We start from the raw sequence: 16,571 nt of genomic DNA, 5'->3' as shown, positions 1-16,571 counted from the left end.
TGTGTTCTGATAGCCATTTATTCCATTTTTATCCTTTTTCTTACAAGAGCACAAACAAAACAGCATCTCTTAATTTTAAAGTGTGGGCGCTTGTTCTGTGGACGTCTCTGTGTGGAGTTCACAGTTTTGGGCTCTGGTCTCCTCGGAGGGCGGCTTCGGTCTATCCAACATGGTGGCAGAATTGCTGCTAGGATTGCCAACAACGATGAGCCAGTGATTCTTGTCTTCCTCCGCTTTGTGCGTGTCCAGGTAGGTGTGGCAGTTGACTTCATATTCCTTGCCAAAGTACGTCCTAGAAAACAAGATTAGGTCTTTGCTGATGGGCAACCACACGCAGACACACACAAACAAACAAATGCACACACACAAACACATAGAGAACCTTGTAAATCTGCACCTACCCCTGCTCTTTGCTAACTCACAGATATATATTTCTTTTACAATACCCCCTTTCCTTTCTTAGCTATACAAGCTCACTCGTGTCTTATTGTAGCCAGTTTTTGGTGCACTTATAATAAATAGTGCTTGAACTGGGGGAAAAAAGCTTTATCTGTAATGCTCGATGTGATGCCAGTCTGTTCTTACACAGCTTTCTTTCCACAAAATGAGTGGCGGATAAAAATCGGGGTGGTGTAGAGATCCTTGTCGAAATTAACCACTTCGCATCTCACCAAAATAATGGGTTTAACCAAAGGAGCTGAATCTCTAGTTACAAGGAGCACGTGCTTCACCTGGGACCAATGAATACAAAAATGTGCACTTCTGGAAAATGTGTGCATAAGGTAAAGTGTGTATTGCAAAAGTTGCCTATGGCTAAAGTACGCAAATTCCGAAGCACGAGGGAGTGGAGAATGGGTCACAAACTGATACAAACTAAGAACGGGATGGGAAGGGAGGTGAGATATCCTGGATTGTGCTGACCAGATGATAATTTCCAGGACACTTTAAGTAAAGCTGTCAGGAGTTAAAACTAGCATAGCCTGTGTATGTTGTATTGTGTACAGTGGCTGCAAAGACTGAAGTTCATTTACCTGAGCCAAAAATTTCTCGGAACTGCCAGTCCCTGGTTCGTATGGCAGTGAACAATGAGGATCTTTGAATTTGCCTGGGGAAAAAGAAGAAGAAAAGTGAGCCGTTCTTGGGGGTTTTCATTTTTCCCATGATTTTTGCACAGATTTCTCCTGGGCATCAAAGCCAGATCAACAGACATCATTGTAAAGAGGAAAGACGACAGTCCTCCAAACCTTTTTGAAGGACTTTTCCCAATGATCCCCATGAAACAAAGCAACACAAGTGGATACAAGAGAGAGAGAGAGAAAGATTGAGAGAGCACCAGTTCAATTTAGGAACTTTTGATATGGTGCTCTTGGTGGCAGTTTTACTTTCCATTTTATTATGTCCTACACAAGGTTTGGTTTGTCTTGTATTTCCATGTTCCACTTGATTCTCGCTCTATCTTTTCTTGTATACAGTGGTGGTGCCTCGCAAGACAAATGCCTCGCAGGAAAAAAAAACTCGCAAGACAAATGGTTTTGGCAACTGGGGTTGATGACTCGCAAGACAAATGTTCCTATGGCCATTCTTTGCAAGAAGAATGTTTTCCGTTTTTTGGTCCTGCCTCATGTTTGCTGATTTTTAAATGTTTTTTAAAAAACAAAGTTTTTTGATTGAAATTTTTTTAAATCATCTGCACAATATGTATGGCTTTAAAGAGCACTTAACAAACCCTTTGTAAACCAAATGTGACTTTGTTCTGGCTTTTTTTTTTTGCCCATAGGAACGCATTATTTAGATTTTATTGCATTCCTATGGGAAAATGAGTTTCACAAGATGAATTTTTTGCAAGACAACATTAACCGCGGAACAAATTAAATTTGTCTTGCGAGGCACCACTGTACTTTGTTTTTCATGGTACGTTGGCCAAAGAAGGCCCCACCTCTGACTTGAGTCAAGGGTAGACTTGCTCTGCCGTCGTTCAACCTTTGGAGGAAGTTAAGGTGAAGCCACTGGCACGAATCCTCGGGGATGCAGGTCTAGCACCCTGTGGGTGAGGATTTGGGGAGCCATCTTCATCAACATAATCCTGACCTCCACTTTGCTCTGTCCTCATAACTTCCTTCTTGTTCATGCAGAGGTTATGTCAGCTTTGAAGGCTGCCTCTGAAGACAAGAGATGTCATCTATGAAAACTTGTGTCCAGAGGAAGACCCTCCACTAGCCAGAAGGTTGGGAGGGTGTCCTCTCGGGAGAGAAAGACTTTTCAGAAACTCCAAGGGAGAGGAAGGTGAAGGCTTGCTTTTTTGAATAAAAGTCCCTTTAGGAGAGACGTCGGGTGCCACCTAAAGTTTGGAGAAGGGAACCGAAGCCTCCTGGAACTCAAGCACAGACCAAATGCAACAAGGAGGCTAAGTGGGGCTTACGTATTAGAGCGGTGTGAGGTTTTTAAAAGCTTTGTCTCATTTCTTACAGGCACTGGGAAGCCTTCATATTCCAGGCGGAACTGGGGGTCCAGGAAGGTTGCTTGCCAAGACGCCAGGTAAGAAAGTTCATCGGTCATGAACACAGGCTGGCAGCAGGATTTCTTCGCCATGTTCAAGAACGTCCTGTGGTCACTCGCAAGAAACAGCTGGAAAACGGAAACAGAAAGGAATGACACGTGGGACTACAGCGAGACAGGCAATGGAAAAGAGCCACACAGATACCAGGGTGGTTATAGAACAAGCCCGGGGGTTGTGTTTACACAGCAGTGTGAGACCCGGAAGGTCACAGGCGGCGTGGCTCAGTTTGCAGATCTGGCAGTCAGAGCTGGGGATGAAGTTTTCTGCATCTTCTGGAAATTAGAGGTGATGTACAAACACCACTTAGAGTCTGAACCTGGGTCAGAAACAGGAATCCTACCCAAAGCTACATTATCGAGAGGTCGTATCCATTCTGTGCATAGAAATTTCAGCAGGACACTGGCCACCGCCTTTCAATAGTGGCAATTTTTGGAAATTAAAGCCTTCCCCCCCCTCTCTCTGACACACAAACCCCACAGCAACCCATGACTTCCCCATGATGAAAGGGATCCCTAGGGAACCTCAGGATCATTAGGGTGGGTGGAGAATCCAAAACTTCTAATTTACAGAAACACACACAAACATAACTTTTAAGAAGCAAAAAAACATTAGGGTGGTGATCGTGTGTGGGGTTTTTTCTTCCTTCTTTCATTTTTTGTACGAGCAACCAACCTGTTCTTTGGTGTTTGGTGAGTGCAAAGGGAAAAAAAGATGCGGGAGCGTCATTTTGTACAAGTGGCAGGAAGTGCTTGGCATGGCGATCTTGCCTTTGGTAGTATAGTTTTGTAACCTTGGGTCTCCAGATGTTCTTGGGCCGCATCTCCCAGAAATCCACAGCTAGTGGTGAAGGCTTTTGGGAGTTGTAGTCCAAGAACATCTGGGGACCCCAGGTTTGGGAACCACTGAGCAAAAGTCAAGAGGGCTCACAGGAGTTGAGATTCCTTGACAGGTTGTCTTATCATGACAAGTTCGGCCTATTTGGACCTCAAATGAGACATTGGTAAAAATTTCTTCGCGTTCCCAAAATTCAGAACGCCATCTAAGTGACCCAGACTTTCCCATAATAGGAAGAGGACAAAAACATGTGCAGGATATAATCCTACTTGCTTGATGAATGAGGTGTAATATGGAGGAATATTAACAGTATCCGTTTCAGTTCTGGGCGAATAAAAAGTTACAGATTCGTCTGCACAAAATTAGGATGTCGAAAGCTTGGATCCACTCCAGTTCTTTTCACCTGTCACAAGGGCAAGAACCCAAAAGTACAGAAATGAACCCTATACAAGTCCAGGAATGTTTTGTAGTCCACAGGTTGTATGTCTGCGCTGCTCTATTACGTTCTTTCGTTCTTTCGTTCGTTTGTTCATTTGTTCGTTCGTTCATTAGATTGACCGACCACCCCATTAATGCACTGCACTATTCCAGGCGGTTTACAACCGTGGTGACTAAAACATATACCATCAACTGCAAAGAGCAAAAGACAGAACAAAAACGTTAAAAACAGCGAGCGGGGTTTTCTCTCCATCAAGCTACTTACCAGGCGGTTAGAAAATCCTCCTGCCGTTCCAAGGCCAAAGTTCTGCCCAAACCGAACAGGCTCGCCCATTGCTTCCCCTTCAAGGCTTTAATAAACACACAGAATTCAGAATCACTGGAAACAAAAGGGGAAATGAACCGCGCCCCTGAATTTGAACCCGGATTAGGGGTAGAAGCCGATAAAGCAATAATCTATGGACCCCTTTCTGCATCATAGGGTGATGGACTGTCTTTCTGTTCAAACTGTGGTTGCAATTGCTGCATCTTTTCCTGCCCGAAGACTTGCATTCTGTCAAATGTCCTATTTTTTAAATATATATATATTTATTTTCTCTCCTTTTTCGGTAGTTGGCCACCCTCCTTTCCAAGGCAGAATGCCACTGGGACTTTGTGCAAATAATCCGGTTGTCGTATTATGTGCCCCAGTTGCATGCTGGCTTAGGACAAGATTTTTGGGTGGCTGCTTCATTTCCCTGGGGGCAGTCGATGATATGGGGGGGCAGGATCATCAACAGAAGCAGGTGTGGTCCTCCTTCTTCTGGCATTTCATGGCTCCGTATTCCTTTTATCAGCCTTCTCTCTCCCCCACCTCCAAAAAAAGTTGCTCGTTTCCCCCTTCCCACCTTGCCTACGAGGGTGGGGGACAGAGGGACAAAACTCTGTGGCCAAGAACAGAGTGGCCACACAACCTGCTTTGCAGAGGGTGGTCCTCTATTTAAGAGCACATTCTCTTTGGAGGACTGTGTGCTGAAGTCTGGTTTAGAGATAGGGGGGAAAAAACATAAAGAAATATGGAACAGGCCCATCCACAGCCAGATAACAGACTGAAAGGCACATCTACATATTACCTGGTCAATTTTCCCCATTATGGCGAAATGCCAGCAAAAAAGAGCCTCGTGGCGCAGTGGTTAAAATGCTGTACTGCAAGCTAAAAAACTGTGCTCACGACCTGGGGTTCAAATCCCAGGTAGCCGGCTCAAGGTTGACTCAGCCTTCCATCCTTCCGAGGTCGGTAAAATGAGTACCCAGCTTGCTGGGGGGGCAATGTGTAGCCTATATAATTAAAAATTGTAAACCGCCCGGAGAGTGCTTGTAGCGCTATGGGGCGGTATATAAGTCCAATAAATAAATAAATAAATACATAAATAAATAAATTGTAGTAATCCTAAATTTGCATCCTTAATAGTATTAACATGCAAAATCAAAGCAAATGGGCCTTTCCTTTTTTTCCCCCTAGTGATTGGCATTCTCTTTGAATGCCACCCTAAACACCAGCCCGAGCACAGATGGTCCACAGATGGTCAAGCCTTCAGTAGACAGCTGCCCCTGTTATATCGAGAGTGACTTCTATTTTCTCTCTCTCTCTCTTGAGGAGGAAAGCTACATTTCAAAGACATCGGCCAGGGTTCTGCAAAGCCTCTCACCTTAAAATCCGAAACGTGTTGCGGCCAACGGGTGTCATGCTCCTGATGGCGCTTGTCTCGCAGGGGACGGGGAGCTCTGGACGTAGATGGATGGATGCTTCGTCGGGATTAACAGCCAGAGAGAGATTCCCACGCATGTTCGGTTCACTCTGTGTGGGGGATCTGCTGTTCTCTGGATTCACCAGCATGATGGTGTCTCCAAAGTGAATAAACCCATCTTTCGAAACGGAAAGCTCCTCCTGTTTCAAAGAGGAGATATTTATCCATCCATCCATCCATCCATCCATCCATCCATCCATCCATCCATCCATCCATCCATCCATCCATCCATCCATCCATCCATCCATCCATCCATCCATTTAACTTATATACTGCCCATCTAGAACGTGTCTTGTCCATGCTTGTGTACAACCCAACGATTCAACGCATCTGCTCTAGGTGGGACTAAGAACTGGATATGGGCTCGAGCCCAAACTCTAGTGGTACCACGGGCTTCCTGGATTCTCGACTTGAGTGAGGAATCCCCTGGCCACTCTGTCTGTCCACGAAGCTGAGCTCCATCGCAGAACAAAGAGGGCAATAAATGTAAAGGTGAGCCACATAATAATACTTGAATACCTTTTTATAAAGGTGATCTCTCAGCCTTTGTGATCTCTGGATTAAAAGTTCTCCTCTTTCTCTTTTGTATAAGAAGTCTTTCAGGAATTCCTAAAGGAAGGAAGGAAGGAAGGAAGGAAGGAAGGAAGGAAGGAAGGAAGGAAGGAAGGAAGGAAGGAAGGAAGGAAGGAAGGAAGTTTGGTTAATATGCCGTTTGTCCTACAGGTACTACATGTTGAAGTGTCATTGTCACATTCTGTTATGTTACTTCTGACATGGTAACTCTAAGAAGGTGACCGCACACTTTGTGTTTCTATGGCCAAGTGGGGATTTGCAACCAGGTCTCCTGAGCCTCAGTCCATTGCTCTAGCTACCGCACCGTATGGGCTTCCAGATGAACCATACAGACGCTGGAACCGCTGAACTTCACTGTAATGAAGGAGAAGATGGGGCAAAAAGGAACATATGGGACTCTCAAATTAGGCTAAAGGGAAGGGAAATAAGAGCCCAGAGATTTGAACAAAATTTGGATGGATGGGGTGCAAAGGGCCATTACCAAAAACGACCAAGGACCCTCTGATCCTCATTACTGAATGCTTGTGATTATTCAAAGAAAGGGCGTGTTCTACACACACAGAAGTGCTTTTCTCTTCCATCATCATTAGCTAGTTTATAGGAATCATCTTCTCGTTATTATGTGCTGTGAAGTCAGAACTGGCCTATTGCAACCCTCATAGGGCTTTCAAGGTAAGGGAGGGATTTAAGGAGTTGTTTTACCAATTCTACTCCCCCAGTGGGTTTCCATGGCTGAGTGGGGATTCGAACCCTGTACTCCAGAGTCTGAGTCCCATCACTCTATTCACTACACCATACTGCGCATTCAATTTACACGAATCATAGAACTGTATAACTGAAGGGGACCCAAAAGGCCATGAAGCCCACCCCACAACAAAGTAGAGAATCGGCAGCTAGAGCATCCCCTAAGTATTCAAGTAGGCCAATTGAATCAGTGGAGGTTCGTTGAGTCAACTCATCTATAAAATCCATTGATTCAAATGGGCTTACTCATAACCTACTAAGTTAAGCAATAGGATTTCAGCTAATGCTGGATTTTGAAACTTTAAAGCCTAACCCAAAAAAGGATTAAAATAAAAATGTTGACCTAGGACTATAGTTGTTAAATTTCAACATAGGATTACTCAAGACGGACAGAAAGAAGCTGCGATTATGAATGAGACGTGGTGATTTCCCCTATAAGACGGTCCTTTTTTTTTGCACACCTGTAACCCTTTGAAGGCTATGAAAGGAAGCCAAATCTTCCCTTTCTCATACGAGGATATTTGGTCTTGTTTTGCTGATAAATGCAACAACAAGAAGAAAATAAGAGGTTATTGTCACTAAGTTGTGCAGAGAGAGTTAAGTAACACACGTTCTTCTTTCTCTGGGAAAATAGCTTTCTAGGGTTTCAATCTATCTATTAATGGCATCCTAGGGAGTGGATTTTAATTAGTTTTGCCTTGAATGGTGAGTGTAGGTAGATTTGCAGTTATTGCATCATAAGGGGGGTGGGTGGGTTTCCTTTATTAAGATGCTTGGTGTAATGATATATGTATTTAGAGTGAATTGGGTTATTGTAGTGAAATATGTCCTCTGATGATGGGGATAATGAGCTAGCTGTGTTACGAAAACAGGATTTCTTTTCTTTTACTTATTTCAAAACATTTTAAAGCAATTCCCCTCGCCTTGCATTCTCATAAGCCCTGGAAGAAGGAATTGTATTTTCAAGGCACATTTGTTATCATAACAGCTGAACTATGCTGTATATAAAATATTTACTACGTCGTTTAGGGTTCTTTTTTTTTTTCCTTAAGAAGGGCCGTGCATAGTTTCAGTCGTAAGGAGGATCACCTTGCACAAGCAGATAAAATGCAAATATATTTGGCCAGTGATGTTTCCCCCTAAAATCCATGCTGCTTGTGTGGATTATTTTTAGGGCTTTCATTGATGCCAACGGAAGTGCTTATTTATCTACTTTTTAAGTGTCCTCCTGGGCTTTTGCTGGAAAACACAGAGAGCATCAGGTTTAAAAGCTACCTGCCCCTGTGCCCTGGACCTAAACTAGATTAAAGCCAGGCATACTTCCTGATAAACTTTTTTAAAAGCTCCCAAATGATGTACAGGACAGTTTATGTATTGCCACAAGATATAAGCTCCTGGCGTCTGTGCAAATGAAACATTAAGTGCACATGGACTGGAGAGATGAAACCTACATTTATGTATTTACTTTAAATACCATAGTGTAAAAGCTTTTCGAAGCTCCAGCCTTCATGAGATGTGAGAGTAAGCAAACCAAGAAAATCAAGAAGGAGAACTGTTCAAACCACGGGAAACAATGTTTAAGTTAAGCTAGAAACTTACAAGTCTTTTGTATCAGGGTTGATCTGGTGTAAGGATGGTTTCAGGTTATACCTAGGCTCTTACAGAAGCAGACAGGTGTGTGCATGAGCGAGCACATGAACAAATATGTGTTTGTTTTACTCTCTTTGAAATCCACCCAGAAGCACCCTAGTGGGAATGAATCCAATATAGAAAACAAATTAACTTGGGCAAAGGAGTCCCTTACCTCTTCCAGATACACGTCTTCGTTCCAGTTGCCAACCAGCACCCCTGGGCTGTAGTTCCTGCCGCTCATGCTCGTCCTCACGTTGAACATGTTGGCAGGTGTGTGCAAAGGTGGAGGAGGGAAGCAAACCAGAATCCAGGATCCAACCCCTTGACCTTGGCGGTACCCGGTACCCGAGAGAGATGCTCATAGCCGGAGGGCAGAGCTGTGTTGTTGAGTTTACATGTTGTCATGGAGACCACGGGCATCTGGGATTGGCCCCGTAGAGGAGACCTCTGAGCCAATCAGAAGAGGACAGAATAAATGAGAAGGCAGTGGGATGCTCTTTGCCCTTTTTTCCTCTGTTAAAGGTAGGACTTTTATCTATTTTAGGAAAGAGAGACAACAGGAGCTGGATTGGAGGAAAGACTGCAGGCAATTGATCACATCAGACGTTTAAAGGTGGAGAAATGACTCCCAGCAAAAGAGGGAGCAGAGTCTAGGAAGTCACTTTTTTCAAAGAGAACGTCTTCCCCCTGGTTGCCGCAGAGTTTTAAATGGAATCGGCTCTCATTGCCGTGGTGTTTGCTACTTTGCTTGTTGTGGTTTATAAATATTGCAATGGTATTTGTTACGTTACTCATTGCTTCTTAAATATGCATACAAAAACAGGTCTGAGAAGAGAAGGACATCAAAACCTGATGAGTTATTATTCTTTTGTTGTTGTTTAATCGTTTAGTCGTGTCCGACTCTTCGTGACCCCATGGACCAGAGCTCACCAGGCCCTCCTGTCTTCCACTGCCTCCCGGAGTTGGGTCAAATTCATTCTCTAGCACAATAGCAGCAGTCTTACTGCCTCCTGCTAACTACTCTTCATCCATTTGCTTTGGCAAATCTCAGTTTTGAGGCAGGGTCTAAACTCCAGACCTTAATGACCAGATCATCCGGCTGCTTCGGATGTGTGTCTGGGCCTTTTTTATATATCAATCTCTTCTTCTCCGTCACATCTAGCCTGTTTCTGGGCAATTTGGAAAGTTGCCTGCCTTTATGGCACTTGTGTTGCTCCTAATAAAGGGAATATAGAAATTTGGATTTGGGATTATGATGCAACAGCTCCGTCTTGTGGTGCATTAGAGTTAATCTAGTTCTTTGCTTCACAACGCTTTTTCAAGCTCATCCTCTCCCTGGCTTATATAAGCGGACGAATAACTGTTTTCTACTTCACTTTACTGGAATTGCCAGATCAGGGTGGATTTTACTGTTGGGTTTTTTGTTTTTGTTTTTAAAAAGGAATATGAGTGAAGTAGAGTTTGGGTTGTTTAAAATAATCTGATGAAACCAAGCGTCCAGTATCTTAAAAACACTGTGCTTTGGAATTCAAATGTCTTTGACTTCTTCCCTCTGGGGTTGGTTTTTAAGAATGGAATATTGGCCGTCTTAGATTTTGAGAATCTGACTCTGGGGTGGGGAGCTTAGAGCTGTAACTCCCTTGATTTCATAACCCTGAGCCATATGAAGATGGGGGGGAATAACACCTGGAAGGTGGGTGGGTGGGTGAAAGATCAGTCTTGGCTCGGGCATGTCATAAGAATGATTGACAGTCGGATTCTGAAAGATCTCCTGGATGGAGAATGAGTGCATGGAAATCACCCCAGAGGGAGACCACAGCTATGATACAAGGACATTTGCAAGCGGGATCTGAAGGCCTTAGGAATGGACCTCCACAGATGGGAAACCCTGACCTCTGAGCGTTCAGCCTGGAGGCAGGCATTGCATCATGGCCTCTCCCAATTCGAAGAGACCCTTGTTCAGCAGGCTGAGGCAAAGAGGCAGACCCGGAAGCAGCCAAATCAGGGAGCTGGACAGGGAACAGATTGTATTTGTCTTCAGTGTGGAAGAGACTGTCACTCTCGAATTGGTCTCTTCAGCCACACTAGACACTGTTCCAAGTCCTCCATACAGAGCACATTACCATCGTCTCCTGAGACTGAAGGATGCCTAATCTAAAAAGGATGTTGAAAGGTGCATTTACTGAGCCAGTTAGCATCAATTCAGGCCATCGTTTCTATATCCACACAGGTAGACCTCTGGAGAGAAAAAAAAAATTTTTTTAAAGTAAATCAGGGTTTTTCAACTTCTGTTCCTTTGTTTATATTACTACTTCCTCCATTTTAGAAGTGTAAGAAAGTGCTAGAGGTTCTATTATTGACTATGTTTGAAAATGCACACCATTAAATTGATTCTGAACCGTTCCCATACACAGCGCCGGGAGTCGAGCGCTGCTATTTTTAAGCTGAATGACTGCAGAAGCTCATGTTTCTTGCTCTTTAGTAGAAGAGTGTCGGCTAAATGTGTCTTTGCACACCCACTGTGGGCATCCATTTCCTCTCTAGCAGGAAGTTCCCCCCATCAGGGGGATTTTTAGAGTTTTCCACCTATTCATAATGTTGGGAAGGGACACACCCAGCCGGCCTCGAGCCGTTTTGGTGCAAGAGTTGTTCTGTAGTTTTGCAGCTGGGGAGATAAACTTCAGAGACACACCATGGGGGTCCAGAATCTGCTCTGACCCTTCCCATCACACCCATCCCCTTGAGTCAATTCCTTTTTCTCATCACTAGTTCCTGTTTTCTCAATTTCTCCTCCCGAGCCTAATGGTTTGGTTTCCCACAGAGACCTGCAGTTGAATTGCCTGGGGCATTCTGGGAAATTGAAAGGTTGGTTCCAGTTGTATTTCCCATAACTCCCCCACTGTTCATTGGTTCAAGCATGCTAGGAGATTAAAATAATAGGGCTTCCCAAACCTGGCCAGTCAGAGCTGATGGGAGCGTTGAAAGTACAGAAGGCTTCGAGAAATCTTTGTACCAAGGGCTACGGGCTTACAAGGGGAAACAGCAACAAAAGCATGAATTTAGGGATGCCTAAGAGTTCTCTTGTTTTCTCTAATTCTACAACATTATATTTTAGAGAGACATTTCAGAGTTAAAATGAATTTTCTGGACAACTTTTACTACAGTACTGCAGAAAACGTCCTTCTGTGTGTGTGTGTGTATGCATCAGAATCCTCCAGGGGTCATAAATCAGTAAAGGTTGTCCAAAAAAGGGTATTTATTCCAGCTCTAGAACTGCTTCATTCATGTTTTTCTGAATCTCAGTTGTGTACTTCTCAGCTCAAAAAACAAAAAAACAAAAAACCCAAACACATTTAGCATACATTTTAAAACCAACAAATACATTTAATGTCTATATTATGACAAAACACATTTAGAAATGTGCCCCATTTAGGTAAAGGGTTTTGAGAAACTAGTATTGAGAGGAGGCAAGCTCAAAAACAAGAATTTTAGTTGGCCTTTAGGCATTATTTTTGTGCACATTTTTAAAGGGGTCAGGGAGGACGCCTGCCACGAAATGTGGAAAATGGACAAAAGTACCTAGGAATGAATGAGTGCGAAATTAGCATGGCTTGAATAAAGACTAACCCATTCACATCGAAATTCTGAACCGGCAATTCATGTTTTGATGGCATGATAAAAGTTCTTTGCATCTTTACTGGAAATACTTGATCATCATCATCTTCATCATCTTAGAGCTGCAGGACTAATGACAGTGCACTGCGCTATTTTTGTCTTTTGCTTTCAACTCTTGTTAACCTGTTTTGGGACGCAACGGGAATGCTTCATTCAACCGCCCCGACTGCCTGTTTCTAATATTAGAAAAGACAGCGCCGGTCACTTCCTGGACGCATCGGCTTGCTTTTGTTCTGCAAAATTTCTGCAGTTTCCCCCCTTTGGGTCTCCTTCCCCACCCCTTCAAAGCGCCACCAGCGATATCAAGCTGCATGTGGAAGCTATTAGGACCAGCCGCTTTCGATTCCATACCACCGAAGCTTGTAGCAGGGAAGCTTCTGTTTTAAATCAGGCAAGTGGCCCAAAAGGGAAGGGGGAAAGGGTTATATATGCTTCATTTTTCATTTGCACGGAATAGTTTTCATGATCCAGAAAGGGAGAGAGAGACAGGTTCTCTGGAAGCCACTGGGGATATTCTACATTGATTTGGATGGGTCAGATCACACCTGATGGATCACACCTTGAGAAATGAGAGGATTTTGACGTACCTGAGGCTAAGCAAGGTGACTGTTTGTCCTGTTTTAGCTTGAACTGTCCTCCATTTGAAGGAGTCTCCAGGCCAAGTCAGAACAAAGATAAAAAAGGAGACACAGACTGCCTACACTAGCATATAGTTCTGATATATGATTCCCTGACAACACTGCTTAGCATGGAAGAAAAGACCTCATCAGTTTGTACTTCTCCTTAAAATGATTCATCCTTCCCCTTTAAGAGCTGTCCCATACCTTTTCTGGCACAGGGCGAGGGCATGCAATCTTTCTGGGATGATCCATTGAGATGCAAAATGGCTCTTTGTTCTGCCTTTGCAGATGAGTAGGTAAAGGTAAAGGTTGCCCTTGACATTTAGTCCAGTCATGTCCGACTCTAAGGCATGGTGCACATCTCCATTTCCAAGCCAGAGAGCGAGCGTTTTGTCCGAAGACAGTTTTTGTGGTCACGTGGCCAGCGCAACTTGACACGGAACGTCATGACCTTCCACTGAGGTGGTACTTATTTATCTACTCGCATTTACATGCTTTCGAACTGCTAGGTCAGCGGGAGCTGGGAGAAGTGACGGGAGCCCCCTCTATTGCGTGGATTCGATCGTATGACTGTTTGGTCTTCTGACCTTGCAGCACGGAGGCTTCTGTGGTTTAACCCACAGCGCCACCACGTCCCTTATTCGCAGACGAGTACCAAGCGTTAAAAGAGATTGCCCTGAAGATAAGGACCTCTTAGGCACTGGCTGGGCCAGATCGCACTAAATTCCACAGGGTGGACAGACCCACAGTCATCTCCAAATTCCCACTACCCACAGTTAGTAGTTAGGGTTCAATCAGACAGCAACCAAGAGATGGTGCCTGAGGACATCAGAAAAATTCCCACACAGCCTTGTTTCTCCATTCTTTTACCTGGCTGCAGATCTCAGCTGCAGCATTGGTGTGGGACTGAGGTCTCGTTGAAGAAGCTGCTGCTTCTGTCACTACCTTTAGCCAATCTAGAAGAACCCTAAGTTGACGGATCTATCCACTACTCTTCCATCACTAAATCTGAATGTTTTTTTTTTTCATCTTTCACTCTTTTTAAGCACTGGATGTGCCAGAGGGCTTTGCGGGATCACAGCATGTTCGATGGGAGCAGGATATGGCACAGACAACACCCTTATTCTGTGTCTGTGAAGGAAGCAAGCCACACCCCAGCCAGAGTGAGCAAAAACATCCTTCATAAATAGGCCACTGGGGAGCTTTATTATAATTAAACTGTTAATTCCCAAATGCCAGGCTAAACCACTATTTGGCTTCTACAGAACAAATGTCATCCTCTGCTCCATATGCTGGCTTAGGTACGCTGGGAGTTGTTACCTAGTAAAGTAACTTTCCCATTCATGATCTGAGTCCACACTCCAGAATTTGTTCAGGATCCAAGATTCAGAAGACCTGGGTTCGGATTTGTGATCAGTCATGGAACTCTTGGACTCTTGTTTACAACCTCACATGCTGTCTCTACTTTGTGCAACTGGGAGAGACGTTTCGCAATTGGGGTGATTGTCTATCCAGCACCAACCAATTGATCTTCCAAGTTTTTGAAATTCAAAGAGAGCTCTGCCCCTCTGCTGTTTCTTTCTCTTTCCTCTATGGGGCAGTTGTTTATTTGCTGTTGATCTGTTCAGTTGTTGATCAGTTCTTTCCTTCTTCTTTTCTTCTTCTCTTCTGAAAGCACATTTTAAAAAAATATTTTCAACTTCCTCCGCACCTCCTTCCACAGAGCCGAGGAAAGGTTTGATTTGCCCAAATCCTGAAGCAACTCTCTTCTGAAGCCACTTCAGGATTTTGGCAGAATGACAGCAGGCTGCTTTGAACCAAATCAGGTTGCTTGAGGTCCATATACCACACATATGGATGTGAGGATTGCACCAAATAGCATACAGAATCTCCTAGCAATCCTATTTAGGCCAGTTCCACCTGCTCCTTTATGTAGACTGTTGCAGATTTTTGAATTTCTGGTTGAATTCCTCTAGCTGCACAGCAGAACGGAAAGGATTTCCCATAGCTTCACGTTCCAGAGTAATTCACCCTTTTTCCTCACTAAACTGCCACTAATAGTCTCAATAAGGCACTCTGAGACATTAATAAAAGAAAGAATTATGAACCATTTCTTTATTTAGAGGTCAAGACCAAAGTGGGAACCATGACTGCTATCTGCAAAACAGATTCAAGAGAGGGAAAGAGACACTGAGCAGAGAGGCGTCCCTCTCTTTGAATTCAGAGGCAGGAAAGGAACCATTGGTTAGCACTGGGTAGATTGACTGCCACCCCAGGCCAGAAAGTTCCTCCCCAGCCAAACGTGCTAAAGGCAGTATGCGAGGTTGCAAACATAGACAACATAGACAACCCCACAAACAGTACTGTAGATTTTGTTTTTATTAAAGTTTAAATTAATCTGCAGTGGTGGGGGCAGTTATTTGAGAATTCAGCTCCCAATATCCTCTAGCCGTTGGCTGAGGGATTCTACGGTGCTTTATTCAAAGAAGAACAAAAAAGACAGTAATGTTGTCTAACTGGCTTATCTGGTTATGCACCGCTAGCACGGCTGAGTGAGTTTTCAGTTGTGGATTCCCAGCAGCTGTTTTCTGTTTTTTCTCGCTCTTTCTTTTTTCCCCCACCCACTCCTTTTTTTCCCCTCATTTAAGAGTGGAGTTATTTATAGGCAGCCGTTCTAGTCTTGTCGGGGGAATACTGTAATATCATGTGCTCATGCTGTCATTAAAACCAGGGTGAAAGGCGAAGGGAAAAGACAGAAGTCGCCCACCTTTTAAACATTTGAACTCGGCACAAAAAACAAGCTGGGTGGATCCACTCTGGAAGCAGGATCTTGTCCAGCATGGAGACGAAAGGAAGGGTGGGAAAAGTTTCCTTCTGTTTTTTTTTCCTTCCATTCCCCGTTTGATTAAAAACATATCTGACCCTGTTTGCGGTTGGCACGCATGAAAAGTTATCTCTCGTGTTTTGAAAAGCAGTTGTAAGAAACCGAATTTCTTTCCCTCGGCTATGGGGAATCCTTGACCTTCCGGTGTGTGTGTGTGTGTGTGTGTGTGTGTGTGTGTGTGTGTGTGTGTGTGTGTGAGAGAGAGAGAGAGAGAGAGAGAGAGAGAGAGAGAGAGAGAGAGAGAGAGGAAAGATAAGTTTTCAGTCTTCCAAACGTGGATATTCTGAGCAGGATATCAAACTGTGTCTGGAGGATCCCAACAACAGAGTCGATCCTGCTAACGTTGGCTGTTAGTGAAATCAAATGCTATTTTTGGTCTTTATGAATGAGGCGCTCAAGCTGTTGTTTACAGTGTCTCCAGTCCCATTTTTGGCAGAGGTCAGTGAATGAAATTCTCTGCCCTTGGAACAGATCAGAAACCCAAGAATCTCTTTGGCTTATTGACGCTCGCACAGATGCACAGCGAAGGATGAATCTGTACAGCAGTCTTTTTTTAAAAAAGTTCATGAACATCAGCAAGTTCATAGTCATGTTAGTGTCACCGGAGACCAAGACCAGCTACAATACTCCTGTATTCCTGATCATCATGTATGGGTATGAAAGCTGGATCGTGAAGAAAGCCCCATCTCCTATAAAAGGTAGAAAAGAGCAGCATTTTCTAAAGTGAAAGCATACCTGTAGTAGAATGAATCCTGCTTTGCAAGCTGTTGAAAAAATAATAATAATATCTTTCCAATGTAATATCAAGGTTTTAATCATCCAGCTTT

The 16,571-nt window shown here is 43.8% G+C and overlaps 1 protein-coding gene across 1 annotated transcript; it reads right to left on the bottom strand.

Moving 5' to 3' along the window:
• Positions 1-8,974, bottom strand: CFAP161 (cilia and flagella associated protein 161). The gene is made up of 7 exons (XM_020790139.3): positions 8,738-8,974; positions 6,136-6,225; positions 5,518-5,756; positions 4,095-4,179; positions 2,467-2,625; positions 1,032-1,105; positions 1-292 (listed from the first exon to the last, which is right to left on the bottom strand). Exons 1-7 carry the CDS (start codon positions 8,825-8,827, stop codon positions 76-78), a joined length of 954 nt encoding a protein of 317 aa, XP_020645798.3. The 5' UTR covers positions 8,828-8,974; the 3' UTR covers positions 1-75.
• Positions 8,975-16,571: the final 7,597 nt, after the last annotated feature.

The sequence above is a fragment of the Pogona vitticeps genome, chromosome 12 (assembly GCF_051106095.1).
Source record: "Pogona vitticeps strain Pit_001003342236 chromosome 12, PviZW2.1, whole genome shotgun sequence".
Classification (NCBI taxonomy): Eukaryota; Metazoa; Chordata; class Lepidosauria; order Squamata; family Agamidae; genus Pogona; species Pogona vitticeps.
Note: the sequence above shows the minus strand (reverse complement) of the source record. Positions and strands in the feature narration are given on the sequence as shown.

What these genes read in the sequence shown, in the direction of transcription:
- CFAP161 (XM_020790139.3), bottom strand. Translation starts at nt 8,827, where the DNA reads ATGTTCAACGTGAGGACGAGCATGAGCGGCAGGAACTACAGCCCAGGG. An exon ending in ATGAAGGCTTCCCAGTGCCT is followed by an intron (nt 1,106 to 2,466) that starts GTAAGAAATGAG and finishes CTTTTTCCCCAG; the next exon opens with GCAAATTCAAAGATCCTCAT. An exon ending in CCGAGAAATTTTTGGCTCAG is followed by an intron (nt 293 to 1,031) that starts GTAAATGAACTT and finishes CTTGTTTTCTAG; the next exon opens with GACGTACTTTGGCAAGGAAT.